General features: G+C 33.9%; 1 protein-coding gene across 1 annotated transcript in view; it reads left to right on the top strand.

The window, feature by feature from the left end:
- Positions 1–24,853, top strand: part of Sema3e (semaphorin 3E) — a 208,043-nt gene that overhangs the window by 166,551 nt on the left and 16,639 nt on the right. Inside the window, exons 6-15 of the mRNA XM_069996369.1 lie at positions 2,925–3,044; positions 4,730–4,872; positions 5,679–5,793; positions 6,202–6,271; positions 8,259–8,403; positions 11,790–12,012; positions 14,609–14,700; positions 17,966–18,007; positions 19,117–19,283; positions 24,298–24,365. Coding sequence (XP_069852470.1) covers positions 2,925–3,044; positions 4,730–4,872; positions 5,679–5,793; positions 6,202–6,271; positions 8,259–8,403; positions 11,790–12,012; positions 14,609–14,700; positions 17,966–18,007; positions 19,117–19,283; positions 24,298–24,365 — 1,185 coding nt within the window. The remainder of the gene's footprint in view (positions 1–2,924; positions 3,045–4,729; positions 4,873–5,678; positions 5,794–6,201; positions 6,272–8,258; positions 8,404–11,789; positions 12,013–14,608; positions 14,701–17,965; positions 18,008–19,116; positions 19,284–24,297; positions 24,366–24,853) is intronic.

The raw sequence follows: 24,853 nt of genomic DNA, 5'->3' as shown, positions 1-24,853 counted from the left end.
CAAATTTCAAATGAAGTTATTATATATTTTTATAATTACAACCCTTACATAGTAAGGGAACATTTTGTTCATTTATTGAATTCACCCCAACTGTAAAGAAAATTAGACAAATTATTCCCTAACCTTTTCCTTTTTCCTAAAGAATATCTGTTCTTTCTCTCTTTCTCTTTCTCTTTCTTTCTTTCTTCCTTCCTTTCTTTCTTTCTTTCTTTCTTTCTTCCTTTCTTCCTTCCTTTCTTTCTTTCTTTGTTTCTTTGTTTCTTTGTTTCTTTGTTTCTTTCTTTCTTTCTTTCTTTCTTTCTTTCTTTTTTCTTTCTTTCTTTCTTTCTTTCTTTTTTCTTTCTTTCTTTCTTTCTTTCTTTCTTTCTTTCTTTCTTTCTTTCTTTCTTTCTTTCTTTCTTTCTTTCTTTCTTTCTTTCTTTCTTTCTCTCTTTCTCTCTTTCTCTCTTCTTTTTCTGGTTCTGGGGCTTAAACTCAGGGACTGGGCTCTGTTCCTGAGCCTATCTGTGTTCTAGGCTATTATTGCTCTACTACTTGAGCCACAGTGTCACTTCCAGCTTTTTTTTTTTTTCTGAGTAGCTTATTGAAGATAAGAATATCAGGGACTTGTCTGCCCCAGCTGGTTTTGAACAGCAATCCTTAATTCTCAGTATCCTGAGTAGCTAAGATTATAGGCATGAGGCCCTAGCAACTGGTTGTAATTTCTTGTCTAAGATTTTTACTCCCTCACATCTGGGAAAGTGCCCACTATCCAATGCGAACTGTACAGAACCAGACATAGCTCTAAGAAGTTACTCAAAAATAAAATAATAGAAAAAATAAAAGAAAGCCTCATTCTTCAACATCCCACTGATATAGTAACCTTTAAGGGTCTAATGGATGGTCTCAATGCCACTGATTTGCCACCAAAATAAATTCAGAATGTAAACATGGGAGCCAGAAAATGCAAATAAACAATTCAAAGGCATTTAAATTTTATTTTTCTGTCTCAGCAACTAGCTACTGGGGCTGAGAAGGTGGCTCAGTGATAGAGTGCTTGCCTTGAATGAATGAGGCCCTGGGTTCAATTCCTCAGCACCATGTAAGCAGAAAAATGTGGAAGTGGTGCTGTGGCTCAAATGGTAGAGCTGAAGAGCTGAGGGACAGCACCCAGGCCCAGAGTTCAGGCCCCATGACCAACACACACACACACACACACACACACACACACACACACACACACACACACACACACACACACACACACACACACACACACATGAGGTTAGATACCCATGAAAATATGATATAGTCTAAAGGTCATTTCATTTTATTTTTTATTCATTTATTTTTTTTGGGGGGGGGTCCGGTCATGGGGCCTGAACTCTGGGCCTGGGCGCTATCCCTCAGCTCTTCAGCTCAAGGCTAGCACTCTACCACTTGAGCCACAGTGCCACTTCCAGCTTTTTTCTTTTTGCTTATGTGGTGCTGAGGAATCGAACCCAGGGCCTCATGCATGCAAGGCAAGCGCTCTACCACTGAGCCACCTTCCCCTAAAGGTCATTTTTAAAAATCCATATGTTATCAAAATTCCGAAGAACAAATTTGCTCTAATTACACTATAAAATTTTATAGTTTTTCACTAGAGTATATGTTTCATGTAAATACTATTAATCAGTACAAAGAAACTGAGTATTTCTACTCATTTAATTACTGTTGGATGTCACTTCTCTTTAAAGCTGGATTCTAGTATATTTTCCACTACTATGAAATATTTTGGTAATTTTTTTTAGGAAAAAGTAAGTTAGCATGAAAAATGACTGCTTACTATAATATGAATTTGTTTCTTTACATTGATACTAACTTACGAGATGAGAAAATTTCCCTTCTGATAAAAAGCTTGTATTTCCCACAAACACATTTGGTTCAGTTTACTTAGTTATAGTTTCTATCACCTGGCTAACTTGTTTGAAGTCTAAGTAATGTAGTTTATATTGTGTCATTGTGTTATTTGAGGTGTTCATACTCTATTTTCTGTTATCCAAATACAAAAAGGAAATTGGGTAAAATTGGAAATAGATTTTCTTTTGTGCAAATAACAGGACTGCTGGTTGCGTTACTTGATATTGCTTTGCTGCCATCTAGTGGCTTCCCATAGTATTTGTAAATTCTACAGCATTAAAACAAATAGGGATAAATGCCATACAACTAATAGGCAGTATTACGAAGATTACTTTTCCATTAATAATAGATATCAATATTATTTAAATAAACTAACTTACATCTAATGTAAAGCACTGCTGACTTTTAAGAAATCTATCCTCTATTCATTAAACATTCAACCCAGTCCATACTAGAAAAATAATTTGTATTTACTATATTTTTGCAAGATGAAAATTATAGTTTATGTGGGAAGTGTAACTCAACTCTAATTAATAAAACAAAATAATTTAGAAAAATCCACGCTAGAATTGTAATATCTGGATAATTGTTTAGGGGTCAGTTTTGTGGTTAATATCGCAGATCACTTTTAATACTTTCCCTCTTCTTCCCATAGTCAAGTAGTGAAGATTGAATCCTAGGCGATGGTGCCTATCCCTAACCATTGAGTGTCTCAATCTTCTTTCTCCATATATGTATATTAAATTTGTGGTAAGGATAGCACCAATTAACTTTTAGATATGCAATTTGCTGTTCATTTCTACTACTACTACTACTACTACAAAAAAAAAAAGAGGAGTTAAAAAGAGGTAAAGCAAGGCACAGCTATCGAGGGGCAGAGTAGCGCTTCTATCTGCGGCAGTGTGATTGACCTATTCATACCTTGAACACGATAGAGTTAATATCACAGGCTCTAACATGTCTTCAAACAGAATGTGGTTTACATTTCATCTTTGCACGTAGATGCAGGTACTGATTCGATTTTAAACGGTGCCTCCATGCAGGGAGTGAATTGTTCACTGGACTCTACAGTGACTACTGGGGCCGAGATGCTGCAATCTTCCGCAGCCCGGGCCGGCTGGCCCACCTCCGCACCGAGCACGACGACGAGCGCCTGCTGAAAGGTGAGCTGATGAGGAGACTTTTGAGCCTCTTGACTTTTGAGGGCTTTTGGAGAGCAGAATCGCAAACAAGGGGGAGGATGGGAAGGGGAAACAAAGGAGGAGGCTACAATGCTTGATAAGAAATGTACTCATTATCTTGCCCATGTAATTGTAACCCCTCTGTACAGTATTTTCACAATAAACAATAAATAAAAATTAAAAAAAAAAAGAATCGCAAACAAGTTCCGGGATACTGGGCTAATGATCACAGTATGCATGGAACAGACTTTTTACAAATGTCAAGGACTTTTTCTTGGCAATTTATGAGTTAACTACGATGCATGTCCATCATGTTACCTCAAAATGTATTAACACAATTTAAAACAAATTTGTCTTCAAAGCAATGCCAAGAAATCAAGATCTCAATAAAGAGAACAAAACCACTATACAGAAAAGGCAAAGACCATAAGTTTTGTCTAGTCATCAACTGTTATGAATCAACTTTAAATGAATTGATATCTTTGCTTTGCTTTAATAAGATCACCTTGCACTTTAGAGACAAAACTCTAGTAAAATCAGTAAATGGTCACTGACAGAATTTCTTTGTAAGGAATATTCTTTTTGTGTTGCAGTCCTGGGGCTTGAACTCAGAGCCTGGGCTCTATTCTTGAACATTTTTGCTCAAGGCTAGCACTGTACCACTCAAGCCACAACTCCACTTCCATCCTTTGTGGTGCTTACCTGAAGATACATGTTTTATGGACTTTCCTGTTCAGACTTTCCTGTCTAGGTTGGCTTTGAAAGTTGATACTCAGAACTCAGCCTCCTGAGTACCTAGGATAACAGGCATGAGTCACCAATGTACAGCTAGTAATTTTCAACTTGCTCCAATAGTTAGGAACTAAAATGATATACTATTGTGAGAACCTTCATTATTTCCAGCAATTTTATTAAGTTTCAAAATGAGCAGTTGTTAAAAGTTGCACATTATTATTTAAATGCTCTACATGACTTATCAACCAAAGGTAATTTATTCAAACCCCTTAGACAATAAATACAGAGACTTGTGTTTCTCATGTTAAAGGCAAAACAATGTTCTAGGATACTAACTGATAGCTTAACTATGACTCAACCAAATAAATACTGAGAAACTTTTTGCTTTTATGTGTTTACATTTTATATACAACCAAATAAAATTTATGAAGATTATTTCATGGTGCCCAAACCTGTGCCTTAATTAGATGTATTTTAAGTTTGTAAGTTAAATTCTTTTTAGCTCCTTGGCTCTTTTTTTGGGGGGGGGCGGGTCAGGTCGTGGGGCCTGAACTCTGGGCTTGGGCATTGTCCCTCAGCTCTTCAGTTTAAGGCTAGCGCTCTACCACTTGAGCCACAGTGCCACTTCCGGCTTTTTTTCTTTTTTGCTTATGTGTTGCTGAGGAATCGAACCCAGGGCCTCAGGCATGCAAGCCAAGCACTCTACCACTGAGCCACCTTCCCAGCCCCACTCCTTGGCTCTTTAATTTCTCAATTTACTTACTGATTAATGGCCATGTTGTCTATTAATTACAGATAAAATATAGGTCATTTTCTATGTGGTTTAATGTTGGCCTAAAAATTTCAAGGCAAATATAAAATGATGACTGTTATAAGTGATACTTAATTTATTGGCATAATTTATTTCTTCCTTTTGTTTTTAACTTCTCTAGAACCAAAGTTTGTAGGTTCGTATATGATTCCTGACAATGAAGACCACGATGACAACAAGCTGTATTTCTTTTTTACTGAGAAGGCCCTGGAGGCAGAGAACAACGCCCACACCATCTACACCAGAGTCGGGAGGCTGTGTGTGGTGAGGCTGGCACTTTGGTCCTTCAAGATTTCTTACAGCTTATGCCAGGCCTTTGTTATCACTTTTATAATAGGTTTCTACTTTCAAATTTCATATAGGCTTCCTACAATTGGTATTTGCTAAACTAATCTCTATTCTTCACAGCTCTAAAACTTCCTATCTAGTTAAAATCTCATCTTACAAAAGACCTTACATTTTATGATGTTTCTCATTTTCAAACTTTGCTGAGAAAAAAGTCTATAATTAGTATTTGCACATGAAAATGTAAGTTCTATTTGTTAAATGGAGCTAACAGAACTGGTTTTGTCTCTGTAGTCCATAGCCTAAATAATATAATTATTTTTGAAGAATTATTTGGTTGATTGTCTTGGCAGTTTATCTAGGCAGGTTGTTGAGGAATATTCAAACCAATTGAACTAACAGTATATGTTGAGAAAATAATAAACACAGTTGTACTATTGTAACTTTTATTTTGGTATTTAGGCAGATTTTAAAGACCAAATGTCCAGAATGTGTGTGTGTGTGTGTGTGTGTGTGTGTGTGTGTGTGTGTGTGTGTGTGTGTGTGTGTGTGTGTAAATGAACATGTCCATATATATATACATATACATGCTTTGTACATGTCTATATTTCTGTGTCTTTCAAACATTCTTTACTAAAGGAAGAAGAAGAAATTGATCCTTTCACATCCTGAGATAGGCAGATTATTTTTCAACAGTATAATAATCTAGATTATTATCTCATAAAAGTACTACCTCCTTTAGGAGATACTGCTGTATCCATTTGCTTATGTTTTGTTTTTCACAGAATGATATGGGAGGGCAGAGAATACTGGTAAATAAGTGGAGCACATTCCTCAAGGCCAGGCTGGTTTGCTCAGTACCAGGAGGAAATGGCATTGATACCTATTTTGATGAATTAGGTAAAAACATTAAACTTTACTCTTTACCGCTCTATACCTCTATTTCAAGCACATATAGAAAAGCTGATCCCTGCAATATTTGACCTTGCACAAGCTTCTCTTGTTTGTGATTTTTCCCACTGGGCAGGGGAAATATGGCAATACTAAAAACAATCCTCATTATTTTGGAAGCACGATGTCTTTGGTTCCTTTCTTCTGGTCCAGCTCAAAAGCCACCCATAGCAGCAAAAATGATTCATCGTGTTATAACTTAGTCATGGGTGTTTGGTTACATATAAAATCTGTGTCATATCTATGACAAGTTCTAGATTATTTTAGGTGAATGAATTTTATTGCATACTATGAGGACTAGAAGTACTGAGTAATGGAGTGGATTTTCATCTTTTTTTCTTCTTTTTTTTTTTTTAGAGGATATCTTTTTGCTACATACCAGAGACCATAAGAACCCAGTGATATTTGGACTCTTTAACACTACCAGGTGAGAAATTTGTACAGCAAATAAAATCCATGTAACACAAAGATAGTATGTGATTGCATTCTCCCCTTTCATGATGTACCTGAGTTAGAAATACTGTAGCACAGCTTGCTGCTCTCTTTTACTATGTGTTATAGGTCATTCTCTTGTTTCTCTTTCTCCAAGGATTGAACTGGGCATTCATTTTCAAAGCCACAATCTCAATTTAGATTCTTGTTTTTGCTTATTTTAACTCAGCTGCCTATTGAGATCAGTAGATCAAGATCCTGTTCTCTTCTTTGTTTGATATACAACAAAGTGACTTTTTGTCACATAAAATGGAATTTCCTTTTTTCTTTTCTTTTTTGTGTATATCTGATACATGGAGTATAATCTGGTATCTGACACTTTTGCTCACTGGCTGGCACTGTACCAATTTAGCCATGCTTCCAATACCTACATGGATTTTTACTAAGAAAAGTTTTCAAAGCTGTTCATTAAGTGTTAACCACTCTTATTTAGAAGTAATTTTATCTTTTCCTTTGAGTCCTCCAGTGCTGTATAAGTGACTAGATAATATTTTGATGGAGTCCAGTACTGACTTTACCAATCCTTTTCATTCCATTTTAATTTATTCACCAGGCTTTTTGACATGAATTTCTCCTTCAACTCTGATTCATACCAGTTCTTTGACTCTTGTCAATTGTCATGTCTAATAAATATTCATCCTCCCCCGCCCCACTCCTTAGTCACAAAACATTCTCCTTTTCTATTATTCTGGTTGTCTTGTCCCTATGCAGATTCATAGTGAATACACATTTTTGAACTGCTTTCTGTCTTTCAAATATGCTGCTTAAAGCTAAAGCTTATAAGTTGTTATTGTCCCTCTTCTGTGTTCATATAAAGCTCTTTTCTGCCTCTCTGTGTTCATATTAAACTCTTTACATGAAAGTGTTAGATAAAATAATATATCATGTGTGTTGGTAAGTGAACAAAAATTATTTCTAGAACTGGTTGAAGGTTTCCATACACAATTTCAAGGCAGAATGAAGTGAAAATTATTGGATTGAGAAATAAAAAATAATAATTTACCTCAATACCTTTGACAGGGATAGGATGATTTTACTCAGATCAACATGTGGCTAGATTGGTCTTCAGTTGTAATGTGACCCTGTACACAGTGCTTGCTTACCTTTCATCACATCATTTGTTTAACTTTAGTGATTTGTAATGTTCACTTTGAAAAGAACACTGAAAAGGTCTTTAAACACCTATCTCCTTGTACAGAGACCTTTCCTTTAGCAAAGTAACACAGAAATTATTTTCATTAATTCTAGCATAATGCAAATTAAAAACAGTGAATATAGTTTATAGTTATCATGATCCATAGACCATCTCATTTTTTGTACTCTTCTGGCTTTTACATTACTTATTATTTAACTGCTTTATATGGTGAATTCAAGTTATGAGATAGGATAGTTTTTCTGTGAGTGGATATGATCCATTTATAAGTTAGTCTCCTAAATGATAGCATATTGAAACTTTCAGACACATCAAAAACAAGACATGTTTTATTTCATAATTTCAACTTTGTTGAATTCACATGTAAATCTGAGAAAGAAAGATTTATAAGCTGCTCCCAGCTGTTACGTGACACAAAGGCTGCTTGACATAGAATGTTGAAAAGCTCTAGTACCACTTTGGCTGTGATACTGTCTTGCTTTCCCCAGGATCCCAAGCATTTCCAATTGCTTCAAGGTGTGTTATAAAATGTATGATCCTACATTCTAAGACAGGAACATGATTCCTGCTCTACAGCTGTCTGCAGGGTTGGAAATGATATACTTATATGGAAGTTTACATTTTGTAAAGCACTTTTATAAAAGAATGTTTATTTTGATTTTTAAAATACTGAGGTTAAGATTTTTTAAATTCTAATTGATGTATATGATATGTTTATATGGGTAACTTGCTCAGTACAGAATAATAATTTCCCTTTTCAATTTTGCAGTAATATATTTAGAGGGCATGCTATATGTGTCTACCATATGTCCAGCATTCGAGCAGCTTTTAATGGCCCATATGCACACAAGGAAGGTCCTGAATATCACTGGTCACTCTATGAAGGAAAAGTCCCATATCCAAGGCCTGGATCTGTAAGTTCAATCATTTAATGAAGTATTCTTATTATTTAAAGTCTCTTTTGGTAATGATTCGGTTACTGTTTTGCAGGTTGCCACACTTTGCAGTTAAACAAGCAATTTAATAAACTCACTTCTTTAATCCTAACTATCCAGGAGGCTGATATATGAGGATTGCACCAAAAAGCCAAAAATGGAGCTATGACTCAAGTGGAAGAGTGCTAATATTGAGCAAAAGAGCTCAGGGACAGTACCTAGGCCCTGAATTCAACTCCAAGGGCTGGCATCAAAACAAGGCATTAGAGAATTTGATATGTGAACTATGCCTAGATAGAAAGGAAATATCAATCCTCATATCTATGTGCTTATTATCTAATAAAAATAATATAATCTATAATGGATATCCTCTAGCAGAACCATAAATTATATGTTATCTTTTATATACGACTCAGTATCTCCAACCAACTTTACTTTTAAGGAGATATTTGGGCAGAGATTGGCCAATAAAATGAGCATCATAAATTTTCAATAGTAAAATGTTCCTCAGTACTGTGCATAGGGACAGATACCTCTAATCTTCGCTACTCAGAAAGTGGAGATAGGGATATCAGGAGGACAATCAAGACAAGACCTTATATGAAAGAACAAGCCTGGAATGATCATTCATGCTTGTAATCCTACCTTCTCAGGAGGTTTAAGTGTCAAGAATACAGTCAGAGAACAAAACTGAACAAAAATATGAGACACTATCCAAAGAAATACCTAAATCAAAAAGGGTTAGATAGCCGGGTGCTGGTGGCTCACACCTGTAATCCTGGTTACTCAGGAGGCTAAGATCTGAGGATGACAGTTCAAAGCCAGCCTGGGCAGGAAAGTCCGTGAGACTCTTATCTCCAATAAACCACTAGAAAAATGGAGTGGTGCTGTGGCTCAAGTGGTAGAACGCTAGTCTTGAGCTAAAGAGCTCAGGGACAGTGCCCAAGCCCAGAGTTCAACCCCCACTACTGACAACAACAACAACAACAAAAGGGTTAAATATCTGGCAAAGTGTAGTATAGTACTTGCTTAACAAGCAAAATGTCACAATCTCAAACTCCAGTACAGCAAATAAAACATGCTATCTAGATTTAATTATTCTGTTATCTGAATCAGTTTTCAAGTTTTCTAGGCCAAACATTCTCCTTAATTGTTACTTAAACAGAGCGTAAGATCTTGCTTCTGAACTGCTGTTATTGAAATTTTCTCTAATTATTTATTCCAATACTTGTGCTTCTAACTGGGCACATGTCTAAACATTATGATTATGATAATGATTTGCTTTAGCACATCCTGACCTAAAATAACAAGATGGAACAAATATTACATGTCCTATGTGGGCCATGATAAGCAAACTACTACCTTGTTATGTAAGTCACCACTCAGTTGTGCCAATGGCTGGTGAGATTATCCCCATTTCACTCATCCTACTTGCAAGTCATGTAGAAACTTTTCTTTCTTTCTCTCTTTTTAATAAGTTTTTTATTGTGAAAAAACTGTACAGAGGGGTTACAATCACACGAGCAAGGTAATGAGTACATTTTTTATCAAACATTGTTGCCTCCTCCTTGATTTTCTCCTACCATCCTTTCCCTCCCATCTCCACAACTACATTCACCCCCACCCCACCCCCACTTGTAAAGTTCATTTTTAGATTTAATGTCTTGTACATCTCATCGTTGCAATGGGTCCACCTGTATCCCACTTTTGGGCATTTACCTGAATGATCACAAACAAGACCATACTAAAGCTACCAGCACAGCTATGTTTATTGCAGCATTATTTACCATAGCTAAGATATGGAACCAACCCAGATGCCCCTCAGTAGATGAATGGATCAAGAAAATGTGGTATAGATACACAATGGAATTCTTTTTTTTCCCCCAGCCAAAACCCAGAGTGGAAACAAACCTTACCTCCATTAACAAGTATATGCCTTGATCATTACAATCACTTTCTCTCACTGGCCTCCAATTATTACTTCCAGTAAGGCATAAAATATATTTTATTTCACCATACTGATTGAAAATATGACTTAAATGGAGGAAACTCACTCCTGTGGCTTTGCTGGAAATGCTTCTTGAAACCACAGGTCTTAAAGGAGATTGGAGGAAGTGATTGGTTACTGAATGGCTTCCAGTGATTCCAAAATGTTTCCAATTATATATCATGAAAATAAACTCCAGTGAAAAATCCGTGCAAAATTAAGAAATAGGGCCTGATTTTTTAAAAACAAACTATTATAACTGCCTTCTTTGCCAGAATATGATTACTAAACTGTATTTATGCTTTATGCGAATTTTTTAAGTCAAGATAGTCATTGCAATTACTGGTGGTCAGTGGGAAAAATAGGAGAAATGAAGGATAATTTATTCATCACCATGAATCAACACAGTTAAAGGAATTATAAAAAAGTAACTTAAAGTGCCAGTGAGCAGCTAATTTTGCAATTGGTAATTCAATAATTGAGACATTTGTAGCAGTTATTTCTGGTTTTTTTTTAGTTGATTGGGCCTAATCCATACAAAATAATACAAATTTAAGCCGGGCGCTGGTGGCTCATGCCTGTAATCCTAGCTAGTCAGAAGGCTGACATCTGAGGATAGCGGTTCAAAGCCAGCCCGGGCAGGAGAGACCGTGAGACTCCTATCTCCAATAAACCACCAGAAAACTGGAAGTGGCGCTGTAGCTCAAGTGGGAGAGCGCTCGCCTTGAGCTGAAGAGCTGAGGGACAGCGCCCAGGCCCAGAGTTCAAGCCCCACGACCGACAAAAAAAAAAATTATACAAATTTTAGGAGTACAACATATAGATTTTTCGCCCCTCTCAATACTTAGTGCTGATAAAACTTAAATAGGTATTTATATTAGAGAATGAAGACTCTTTAGACAGGCAAATAAACAGTCACCAGTTATTCTAGTCTTCAGAAAGGAAAACTGGCTGTGCACCTGAGATCTTCAATTTTTAGAGATTTCAATGGAAAGACTTTACTTTGCTCATCAATAGGTTCTTTACCTTCAAATTTTAACTTACAGCATTACAAAAACATTAGAGAACAGGGAAACAATTTGAACATTTGTATTAGTGCATGTTTTTGTCACCTTCCAACTAACTGGGTATTATAAATATTTCACTTTTCCCAAATCACTTTACACTCTTTATATTCCTCATGTTTAACATAATTTACCCTCCATTTGTAATTTTTGACACAGACCTAATTTCTCTAACCAGAAGAACATAAAGCTATTTTTAAATGCACTGTTGATTAATTGAACACATTCCATTTTTCTAATTCTTCTTGTAATTGATTATAAATTTTCTCTCAAAGGTCAAAGCAAAAAAATGATCAAAAATCACCCTTTTTCAGTGTGCCAGCAAAGTGAATGGAGGAAGATATGGAACCACGAAAGACTACCCTGATGATGCTATTCGATTTGCAAGAACTCATCCACTTATGTACCAGCCCATAAAACCTGCCCACAAAAAACCAATACTGGTAAAAACAGATGGAAAATACAACTTGAAGCAAATAGCAGTGGATCGAGTAGAAGCTGAGGATGGCCAGTATGACGTTTTATTTATTGGGACAGGTAAAGAGAAAAGAAAACATGGAGATGGTCCACTTGACTCAGATAAAAGATTGTAACTTTCATAATATGTTGCCTTTATCCATTTGTGCACTGCTAATCCAAAATTAGAAATAGAGTCCTCAAGCAACTGAAACTCTTAAGAGTTTATGCCCACTTTTTGGGAAAACGTATTGCTATTAATAGTTTTATTGTCAGTGTTATCATGGTTTGGACAATAAATTATGTGGTCACGCTTGTTTCAGATCTGAGAATCACTGACACAGGTAAGGTTTTTAGGTTATATGATATAAATTTAAAATATGTTAAATATTGCTACATCATCAGTATGCAATATATTTGAATAAATGAAATAGTCAAAGAAATGAATAATTACTCTTGGTATTGTGGTACCCACCTGTAATTCCAATACTTGGATCCTGATGAGACAGGTGAATCAAAAATTGAAGTGCAGCTAAGATTCCATAGTAACTTGCATATAGCCTGAGCCACACAACTAGACCTTGTCTCAAAAAGCAATAGAAATAATTGACACACATCTCAGTAAAAGTACTGGTCTTAAATTAAGTGGACCATAATGGTAGTAAAGTGTCTGAGAGAGAATAGTCAGCTTTATTATTGCCCTGGTTGCTCAAAAAGGCCTCACAACAAACCGTGACACTAATTTCATGTAAATCTATAATCATAGCAGTACTTGTCAGCCATCCCATCATTAGTACTAGAGAGCACAAGTGACAGTTATTTTAATAATATCCCATTCACAAAACAAAATATGCTGAATATTTTAAAAGTAAAGTTTTCTGATGAACTTATCATTGTGATTAACACCACATTTTCCCTCTAACTTGTGGAAGAGAACTTAGTACATAAATAACATAGTCATTTTATATGTCTTGAAAACCATCATTTCTTTCTTCTTGTGTAGCCTATCTATCGCTAAAGCAGTTATTTTATAAGGTTAAGTATTTTTTGCTCACTCCAAACATAAACATGATCTTGATATTGGCATATATGAGAAATCAGGATATATCATTAATTCTGGTGATAATGCTTCTCCTAGGATTCCTAAAAAATAAAGATATAAGTAAATATTAATACTTCCAGAAACTGATCTCCTATATAGACATTTTTTCAAAATGTAGAAAGTTACTGCTAATAATGTGTTGTACACTAACACATCATCGCCAAATCATCACACTGCTTTACCAATATTTAAATTACATGGCTATGAATTCTCTTATAGTGTCCTTGACAGAATTTAATTTTTTAGAAAAGTTTCATAAGCATGACTCAAATTTATAAAGCCAATGAATGTATGTTGTTCATAAATGTCCTGAGAAGCAGAAAATACAAATAATAGCCCAAGAATATTTTCTTGACAAATTAGCCAGATATATTAGGAAATTCCAGAAATATATTTGTGCTGTATTTGTGTTCACATATATATATATAATCAAAGACATCATACTGGTTTTCAGTACAAAAACACATGCTTGAGGAATGTTTGATAACTACACTGGAAAACACAGCAAATATTATCTTTTTCCCTCATATTTTTCTGACAAGGGTAACTAATAAAACATATAGTGATTATTGCAAAATCAAAAGTTGAAAATAGTCATTTCACTTACATTTTGCTTTTTACCTGGTATAATTGTGAGCTATTTAATAGGTACTTATATTTTCAAATATACAAGTAATGTAAAAGTCCAAGTAATAGTTATCAGTTAATTAAAATACACATTTATTAATCCAGATACAAGAACTGATTTTTTTAATAAACTGCTGGAATATCATAGAAACTCTTGACTGAACACATCCAAAGTTTTTTTCCCCTATAAATTATTATTAACTCTGTCAAGTTATTTGTGTAGGTCATGTATAGATGTTATCATAAAGAATTGGTACAAGTAATACATCAATATTAATATTATAAAGCATAAACTAAGAAAATATAATAAAATAAGATGGAAATTTAAAAAATAAAATTATAAAATAAAGGATAATTATGGAAGCTGTCTTATGGGGACAGGAGAAATATTATTCTTGCCTCAGTGAAATCAACTTGTATTTTTCCCTAGTTAAAAGTGTTTATAGGTCTAGAGATGAAGCTAGGTGCTAAAGGGCTTTCCTAGAATGCACCAGCTTCTGCAGCAATCAGTCTTCAATAGTGAAAAAACAGTGTATATAGGATTCCCACAGTCAGTTTCTTGGAAAGTTTCTTACCATGATTGAACCTTACATTGAAGGTTTTATTTTATCAAGCAACAAGGAAGATAGAAATAATATATCATCTCTGATGTTTCATCATTTCAAAAGATCATTATTGAACCTATAATTTGATTGATTTTATTGCTCAAGCAGTTTAGAAAACATGTAGTATTTGACCTAACTCCTGGTCAGGAATATAAAATTATTTTGTTGAGTTGAAATATGGTTGTATAGGAAATTATATAATTTTAATTAGCAGTGATAAAATGATTTTTTTCTGTAAGATTTCAAATTCCATTTTAATTCCTAGTCCCTGCATGTTTTTTAATTACTTGTAATTGACATTGTGACATGCTTTCTAGTTATTTGTTTTTCTATTTCCTTACAGATACTGGAATTGTGCTTAAAGTTATCACAATTTATAACCAAGAGACTGGATCAATGGAAGAAGTAATTCTAGAAGAACTTCAAATATTCAAGGTATTCTTAATCTTAAAAATACAGTCCAAATCTATGGACAATTAAAGATATTGAAAACAGAGGATTAAATAGCAAAGATGTCATGATAGTTCTAGGTTTGTTTTCTCCAAATAGATATGTTTTGAATTCAGAGAAAATTGAAATGAGGAATGATTTACAATATAAATGTTTGTACTTGATTCTTACAGACTTTTCAAAAGGAGACCAATATTTGTTTAATTGAAAACAGTGTCACTTTATAAATTGTTGCTAAAAATTAATGACATATTGTGTGTGAACTACAGAAGCACTATTGAGAAGTCAGTTATATCTTCAGCAAATATGCTATGAACATTAACAAAAGATATCTTTTCAGATTGTGGGCATTGTGGCAGGAGAAAAATATGACTTTTAATTATAGTGTATTAATTATACAAATAAACTTTTAAATGAAAAATATAATAGAAAATAATTGGTAGCTAGTCAGAATGCAGTAATTTTATATTAACATATGTTTATGTGTATATAGTCTATAAATATAGAATATATAGTTAAGGTCACATAAATGCTGATTATTGCTTTTGAGGAGTCTTCTGTACATTTCTGATTATAACATTTGTATCTGGTCAATATATAACCTAGTTTACTTTGTGTTTTTGCTTAAAGATGTTTTTCTAAGTATATGGTGGTTGAGTAAGAAATATTGAGTTTATAGTCAACAGCAGTATAATTCATGCCTGAATGAAATTCATCTAATAAATACATTTTCTACACTAAGATGCCTCACAACTTTTAATGTTTATAAACTTTAAACAGCACTTTCCCATCATGCTTGAAGGCATTTTAAACCAGAAAGCAACACAACTTGTTATAAAAGGTGTAATAAGGTAAAAATCATGGCATTAAGTAGTTCATGGGATTCGCATGTACTCTACAAGAACAGATAGAGGAAGGAGTGTGGCCTTGATAGATCTCATCTGGGAAAGTGTACATTCTGTAACTCCATTTTGTTTTTTTGCTGCTTTGGGTCTGAGTATGTCTACAAATTAAAAAAACACAACATCAACATTAATAACCTACAAATTTTGAGGCCTGACCATAAATACGTAATGGATATATGTCAACAGTTATAAGAGGTAATACATTTTGTCTTTACTATCCTGGAGTCTAGCTTTCCTATAACTAAAAACTAAGCTATCCGTCCTCCCATGCAATTAAAGAGGCTATGTTTTTATATATTTTGCATCTGAGCCTTTAAGTAAAATTTTGTTTCATATGGGACCTATTAGGGACCAAAGCTCTTAAATTAACAATATTCACCATTGCTTCTTTTTCTTTTTTTGTTTTGTTTTGTTTTGTTTATCTTCTGAGGTGTGTCTTAACTCCTTGGAGTAACAACCACCTAAGACAAAACCTTCCATTTCAAAAATCTTTTCTTATCCCAGGGCAGTGCTTCTTTCACTTTCCAGCCAAATCAGGAGCTGTTAAGCCAGACACTTCAATGAAAAGGACAGTTTTCCTCACAGCTGGGGTACTGGCCTTCTTAAGTTGAGAAACTTGAATAGAGTAAGCCAAGTGCTGGTATCCTCTGACTTAGTGAAGTGTAGAAGCTATTGTCGTTTGTTCCATATGGGCTCTGGTGGCTACCCCCCAAAAAAAACCCTTTATATATTTTTTAAACATTTACTATTATTATTATTACTATTATTATTGTCTTTAGTAAAACTTTATATTTGATTGCTGACTGCTAGTCTTCTTCAGGAAAAGGGAGCTCAGCCAAGTGTGGAAAAGATTTAGGGCTCTTCATGAATATTTTTAGATTTATGGGACCCTTACATTTCGAAGTCTGGAAATGAACCACTTTTAAAAATGCTTTTCTTGATACTCAGAAATGCTCTTCTATTATTTCACTGCTCTTTGACACAACTCTTGTGTTCCGTGCTTGCGTTCTGTAATTCCCCTGGGTATCTGAGGCCATCCCCTGGCTGTTAAGGGCCTCCTGTCACAGACCTCGGTTTCCAGGATCGAGGTGATCTATCCTTGCAATCTTGTACCAATGGCAGGATTGAAACCTTTGTCCTGGGCTTTTAGATACCACGGTCATAAAGACCTGGGTCCAACTGAACAACCAAGGTAAGGGCTGGCTGGGCCTTTTGAAACGGGCTGATGAGCTGAAGCTCGCTGGTAGGGGGCTGTTTTAGGTTAGGGCCGTTCCCTGTTCCTCAGGCTGATTTGGAACTGGGGTTGGTTTTGGTATGCTCAGCCAGAAGGACCCAAAAGCCTTCCTTTTGAAGTTCGTGGAGTACAGAATGCCCAGCTCCTCCATTCCATCACTCCCCAGCCTTCTCCCCATCCTCCTCACAGGGTGGAGCCTTTGATTGGCTGTGTGTGTGTGAGGAGGGCAGCTGTCCCTGGAATTACAGATAGGGACACCATTACTTCTTTACAAAAACATTGCTGCCTGAATAAATAAGTATATGATGCCTGACTGTACTGAATTTTGTAGGTCAAGGTGTTTTTTTAAATACTTTGGGAGAAAGATCAAATATTCTATTAAAAAAGTTCTTCAAAGGAAATTAACCTCAGAGTGAATTGCATCTACCTACTCTTTCTCCACTTGCAGAATTACTGTTGTTGTTGTTGTTGTTGTTACCATCGATGCTCCTTAAAGATTTTCTAGTCTTACTCAGCATTGCAAACATAACATAAAGTATCCCAAAACTATATTGTCCTTCCTCCCCTGTGGTCTCAGAAAACGTACTTGTTCCTCTCCTTCGAAGAATCTTGGTTTCAAAGTAGTTCACCATGAAAATTCCAACAGAAAAGTGTTTTAAACTGAACACAGTTGGATGAAAGTAATTAAAGAATCATATGGCTTTTAGCAATTAAATACTATTCTAAAGCCTAAATAGCTTACTTCTAAATTCAATTAAAGTACTTTATTTAAAAATTCTGACTTTATTTTTATTATTTAAGATACTTGAGTTCCTAAAGAATCAGTGATGTACAAATGGAAATACAAATTATATTCCAGAGATGAACAGTTAAACTGGCAATGGGATCATTTGCTGCTTTTCTCATCTATATACCTGGAAATTCTATTAGAAAAGAAAGTTTAAACTGTATTTTCATTTAATAGGGTTTACAGAGTGATTTATTGAAATGAAAGTTACATATTATAGTCATGCATCCACTTGTATATTTAATTATTGTCTGGTGATTCACAATCATATTAAGGTAGAGTCCTGTATTTTATTTAAAAAGAAGCTGTTTTGCTTGATTACAGGATCCAACTCCTATTATTTCTATGGAGATCTCTTCAAAGAGAGTAAGTTGTGTGGTGGGTGGATGGTGTGGGGTAGAGATTGTATATCTGTGTGCATGTCTGTTACATCTGTTGTATATCTGTGTGTATGTATGTCAGTTAACTTCAAAGGGTAAAAGAATATTTTGCAAATGATCTTGTGTATGAAAAATATTTGCTGTCATTTCATTTTATTATTATAAAAACATTTCACATGAGATCAATCATCTTAATAAAATTTAATATATAGTATAATATTCTAGTTTTGACTATAGTCTTAATGTTATATACTACATAGCTCTAGAACTTAAATATCTTATTCAACTGAAGCTCTATGCCTGAGTGAATTACTAAAGTAAATGGTACACTATATTCAATAAAATCTTTATTTTCAATCTTTGTAGAAAGAAAGTTGAGAATAATTTTACATCTAAAATCATAAAAATTGCTTCCTAGTTATTTTTCATTAGTGCTTTGGCAATAATAGTGGTAATAATGACAACCAAAAGCGTTCAGTGAAGCAAATCTTCCCTCTACTGTAATTAGTCCAAAAACAGTTGTTTAACAAATTGTCTCACATTTATTTGAAAATAATTATTCTTGTTTAGCAAATGGACACATACAAGATTCAGTGTCCTGGTTCTTGGCATTTCCACTTAGTGCATCCCTCAGTGAATACTACATCATGATATACATGTTTGTGTGTGTGTGTGTGTGTGTGTGTGTATATATATATATATATATATATATATATATACATATATATACATATACATACATATACATATATATGTATATATATATATATCATTTTTCTGAATGTTTATATCAACGTTCAAAGGCTACTTATTCAATTTCTTATAGATGTTGCTAAATCTCTAAATGATGACTTGTACTGTTAGCTAATATAAGTCTTCTCCTTGGATAATGCAAAAAAATGGACAGCTTTTTGAGTTTTTGTCAAGCTCTGCAATTTTGTTTTTCTCTCACTTAAGTCTTTAAAAGTATTTCAATACTGATCACCATCTCTGTTGAGCAACCTTTGTAATTGTGTATAAATGTGAAAGCCCTGGGAAATAGCTCAGTGAAAGCTCTGTCCATTGCCACTAGTGGCCCCTCTCTTTCTCCTATAGCAACAGCTGTATGTTGGATCTGCTTCTGATGTGGCTCAAGTCAGATTCCATCACTGTGATATGTATGGAAGTGCCTGTGCTGACTGCTGTCTGGCTCGGGACCCTTACTGTGCTTGGGATGGCATATCCTGTTCCCGGTACTACCCAACAGGCACACATGCAAAAAGGTGAGTTAGGATATCAATGGAATGTTTCCATTGATTAGGACACTCTGAAGATTTTTTTTACTTTTTCTTTTGTACCCATGTAGCAAATATTATCATACTAATTTTATTTCATTAAATCATCATAGCTATTATAGTTTACTCATAAGTTTTGAAAAATGGAAAATTTCCTGAATGTAACTTGAATGTGCTACAATATACATAGACTAAAGCGAAACATTCTTTTGAATTTTCATTTTTCAACTTGACTTTTCATTTAAATATCCCGTTCTGTTAAACTTTTGCTGCAAGATATGAAACAAGCATAGATAAATGTAAAATATGGGAATGGCAATGCACTGTTCTTAAAGGCACTGAACTTGAAGGATTCAAAGGCTTAAAAAGAAAATATAAACATCATATTATACATGCTGCAGTTTTCCATGTTTTCTCTGCCAGATGGTCTTCATTTATTTCATTTTGAAAGTGAATATTTTAACTCCTAGGCAAATGCATGACCTGTATAATTAATGAAATGTGTGATTTAATTCAACACAAATGAAAAGGACTTAAAGATCTACAACTCTGATGTCTAAGATCTTGTGAAGTCATTGCCACTTATTAGAGAAAACTTTAGGTTCACAAAGTACTTTGAAGAATAAGGTTATTTTTTCCATTCAAACCATATGAAATTGTGCACAATTTGGGAAAATGAATATGGAAGTTTCTTTTTATTTCTTACAAAATAAGAAGGGTCTTTAAATCTTATAATAAAGTGACCATAGGCAAAACAGGTCAAAATGTAAAATTATCTCAAATTTCTCTACTGACAATTAGTTTGTATTAAATTCAAGTATACTAGTGACTTAAATTTATGTTTTTTATATTTAAATCCTTTAGAATCTACTTTTCAACTTATTGTAAGAGTAGAATCACATTATGATTAAATTCACTAATTTGGCATTTTCTTTATTTGACTTGTGCTAAATTAATGATTGAGGCTTAAAAAAAGAAATAAAACTAACAGGAAAGTTTTGCAAGGAACTTTAGGAGCTAAATTATTTGCCATGTTAAAGAATTCAGCAGAGTAATTGATTTTATACACATGATTATGTCTGAAACCATTCCTGAGCATAAAGCATTATTATTATTTGAAAATGTTGTTAATGATGTTTTCTCTACTAACACAATTTTTATACCATGAACAAGGACTACACAGAAATACTGGCTATTTCCAACAGGAAATCGAAACTACAGGTGGAGAATAGAACTGCGAATAATGGCAGTAGTAGCTCACTATTGAATATTGAAGTATTGAACCAGACATAGTATAAATAATATTTCATTTACTTACCAAAATAATACAACATTTGAAATAGTCTAAATCATAGGCAGGCTTCCGTTAAAGAGAATTAATTGTGTTCAAATGAGGATGGAATTCTCAAGGGAAATCAAGCAAGTCCATGACTCAAGAGTAGAGTAGTGTGATCTGTTAGTGAAAAGTTGATCTTTTAAAGAATCAGTCTTAGTGATGAAAAAGTATTATAATTCCCTTTAATTTATATGCAAATGTATTTATGATATATGATGTGCTTCTTTGATATGTGTGACTACTGTGTAATGATTGAATCAGATTACCAATTTCCATCTTTTCAAGCATTGGTCATTTTTTTTATGAGGGAGATATTCAAATATTTAAAATTCTTGCTTATATTGCTTAAAATACACAGTCTATTATTAGTGTCTTATAAAACTTTAAGAAAATATTTTACAATTATAATAAAACAAATTATATCTTGCCATTATTAGAAACAATAAAAATGTTTAGAAGCCTTGCACCAATTCTTTTAAATAGAAAATTTTTCCATTAATAGGAATGATGAAATTTAACTGAGAAGTTACATATTTCACTTTTTAAAGTAAACAACAAGGTGGGTTTCAGTGATTCACATATGGAATCCTAGCTACTCAGGAGGTTGAGACACGGAGAATGGAAGTTCAAAGTCAACCCAGACAGAAAAGTCAGCAAGATTCCATCTCCAATTAAACAACAAAAAGTTGTATTGGAGACATGCCTGAGTGACCAGAGTATATAGGCAAGTGAAAGATCCAAGTACCAGCACATACATAAAAGATTGAACTACCAGTTCCTTACTTGGTGAAATTGACAAAAAAAAAAAAAGTTACTTAGGAAAAGATAAATGAACAGACAGAGTAGTAGACACATTGGAAGAAAATACTGGAGTCAGAAGCCATGCACAAAAGTGAAGTATTTAATAATTCAGTTCAGTGGCTTAGAATGGAGATCTTTCAGTGTTCTTACATTTCTTTGAACTGTTACCCATCCCTAAAAGAGAACTTTATGCACAAGTTCCAGGATATGAAGGAAAATAGTTTGCTTTTATAGCAGAGATCATTTCTTGCTTGAGACCCCGACAAAAGCCAAAATTGAAAACTGGGCCTTAAAAAAATAGTTTTCTGCTCACAAAGTGAAAATGAGTAAGGGAACAAAATCATTAATTCACAATCCAAACCACTGGTTTAAAATGATCTTTCCTTCCAAAATAGACTGTAATTTATAAAGCTGGATCTTTCTCTTTTCTGTTATTTTTCATCTATTTGCAATGTTCTCTGTAACAGTTTCTAAGAGACTAGAGATACAAGAAAAATATGCAACTTTTAGAATGAAAGGCAACTTTGTTCAAACTTTCTCAAGTTGCTAATACATGCATTTCTTTTAAATGCTGAAAATTGAGAGTGCAAAATGAACTAAAAACTTGTTGCTGGAAGATGTGATATTTTATTCGTAAATGTATGTTTTCAATTATTTAAAAAAATTTTCACTCATTTCATTCATATTACTTATGTGAAATTATCTGTTGGTGATTTCTTTTGTCTCACAATTCTAATCTCAATAAAATGCCATCTCTATGGCACGGAAAGTATTTTCATTTTACTTTATCTCTGTTCAGATAATCATCATTGTTCAGCAGACTTTATGTAAATTCCCCAATACTGAAGTCAACCAAATAGGGAATTAACAACAGATACATCTTCTATAGGTTGTCTAATAGTTGTACCTTATAGTATAAAGCAATATAAAAACATAAAACTTTTCCATTTTTGCTTATTACTTTTCCTCAAGTTCTTTGTTCAATGTACTGAAATTAAATGATTCACATGACAATCTTAGCTTTACTATTTCAACACTAGGTATTGAAGTAAGGTTTACTACCCTGAGATCTTTATATTTAAAGTATGCTTTTGCTTATAGTTCATTATTCTACAATTCATTATTCTACAATTTGATTAGAAAAGTTCATCTGTTTTAGCATTTGGTATTATATTTTAAGTTGTTTTAAATGGCTTGAACTCTGGTGTAAGATACTATTTCATCGTTTGAGGTAATATTCCATTACAATTATTTAGAGATAGTAAAGAAACCCTAGATCAACAACAACAAAGGGGAAATCACTGAGACTCCAGTAGATTTTAGGTGTTTATTAAGTCAATTGCATTCCACAAATGAGGGTACATAGAGCAAGGTAAACGAGAGACAGGTGTGAAGTCCTACATAATGTTAGTGGGAATCTAATTCATTTTCTGGATTTTACTGTTGTTTATGTTTAGAGCATTTATTGTCAATTTCACCATCACCATCTAGGGTCAAATTTTTACTATGCATTTATTTTTCCCCAAATATTAAACAACTGCGTGGCTTAGAGAAGCAAGTGCTGTTTTCCACATTAATGTAGTAATTCTTTGTGTGTGTGTGTGTGTGTGTATGTGTGTGTGTGTGTGTGTGTGTGTGTGTGTGTGTGTGTGTGTGTGTGTGTGTGTGTGTGTGTGTGTGTGTGTGTGTGTGTGTATGCCAGTCCTGGGGCTTGAACTCATCAGGACTTGGGCACTGAGCATATTTTGCTCAAAGGTAACAGTTTCACTTCTGGCTTTCTTCTTTAGTGGAGATTAAGAGTCTCAGGGACTTTCCTGTTTGGGCTGATTTAGAACCATGATCCTCCGATCTCAGCTCCCTGAACAGCTAGCATTATAAGCTAGAGTTACCAGCACCCAGCTTTAAATATAAATATTTATAATCTCTAACTTGAATTAATAATACTGTGCATCTTGATTTTAGAAATCCAATACAAACTGACTGGCTAATTGCTTAGAAGGATGGTAATTTTTTAAGAATCGATAGATTTTCTAGAAATATTTTCCACAAAAGTAAACTATTAAATTGATTGATCAATTGATAGATATGTGTGTAATATGTATAGACATGTCCATATATCCATATATATCATATGTCATATATATTTACCAATGGCTATATACGCATACATAAATCCATTGGTAGATAGATATAGCTGTATATACATTCATACCTATAGCTATGGATGCAGTCTGTAAAAGATGAAAATGTACTACAGGTAATCCTAAATCTAATCATCACATTTAATGGAAAAAATAGTCTTTCTTGATTCTTACAAGATGTAAGACATACAATTAAAGGTATATAAGATACCAGTAAAGTGAGTAGATATATAAACCATCCAAATATTAAATCTGAAAAAAGTATGAGAGCTAATTATTAGCTCATCTTTTTTAAAATTAGGAATTATATTTATGTTACTTACCATCACACAAGAACAAAACACTTGGAGTCCAAAACCATTTTTTTACCTGAAGTTTTTAGTACACTTAAGATTTTACAACTCTTTGACTCAAATTTCATTGTACGTATTCCCACACATCTTTTTGAACTAAATTTCTGATAAACACAGAAATTTGTTAATTATTTATTGTGAATCCAGAGTTTGGCTTAATGCCAAACTCTTAAGGAAGAGAGAGATACCAATCTTAACTACTGAGTATGCTCAGTGGACAACATAAAATTGGTAGTTTACACTTGTTTCATAGGACTCAGCAGTTCTTTTACTAGCAGGATGTTGCTTGAAACTTGAATATGGCTATTCAAAGAGTAAAATCTTGAGGATTAAAAGTTGAACATCTACTAAATGCATTCTCATTCCTGCAGGCGTTTCCGCAGACAAGATGTGCGGCATGGAAATGCAGCTCAGCAATGCTTTGGACAGCAGTTTGTCGGTAATCATTTTTTGACAAATCAAATTTAATGTGTTTCTTACAGAGTACTCTGAAGTCAAGATGGCACATTTCTTAAATTATTTTCTGTGATTTATTTCTATAGAATAATGCCACAGGGAATATATAATTATTTTCTTTCATGTAGTTAAAACACTATGGGAAAGTTTTTACAGAACAAGCAAATTTAATTTCACACTAGATCACAAAGCTAGGGAATTCTAGGGAGAAAATGTGACATATGGCAGGTGACTTGTGCACAGGATTCTTCTCTTCAAAAAGTGCTTGTATCAGTTCACCTAATGAGATTGGAAATAGTAAAACTGCTTTCCTTTTCCACCTAGAAGTGGTGTTGGTTGGTTTCAGTATTAGGTTGGTTTCAATCATAATAAAAAAAAATGCCTTTTTGACTCCTCATATTACAATAAATGGTGACCAGTTTGTGTTTTGTATCATCTGGTCCTGATGACTCTCCCAGGGCAGGATGAAGG

The sequence above is a fragment of the Dipodomys merriami genome, unplaced genomic scaffold (genome assembly GCF_024711535.1).
Source record: "Dipodomys merriami isolate MVZ:Mamm:240054 unplaced genomic scaffold, mDipMer1.0.p SCAF_5, whole genome shotgun sequence".
NCBI lineage: Eukaryota > Metazoa > Chordata > Mammalia > Rodentia > Heteromyidae > Dipodomys > Dipodomys merriami.
The sequence above is the reverse complement of the archived record's forward strand: the minus strand, read 5'-3'. Positions and strand labels throughout refer to the sequence as shown.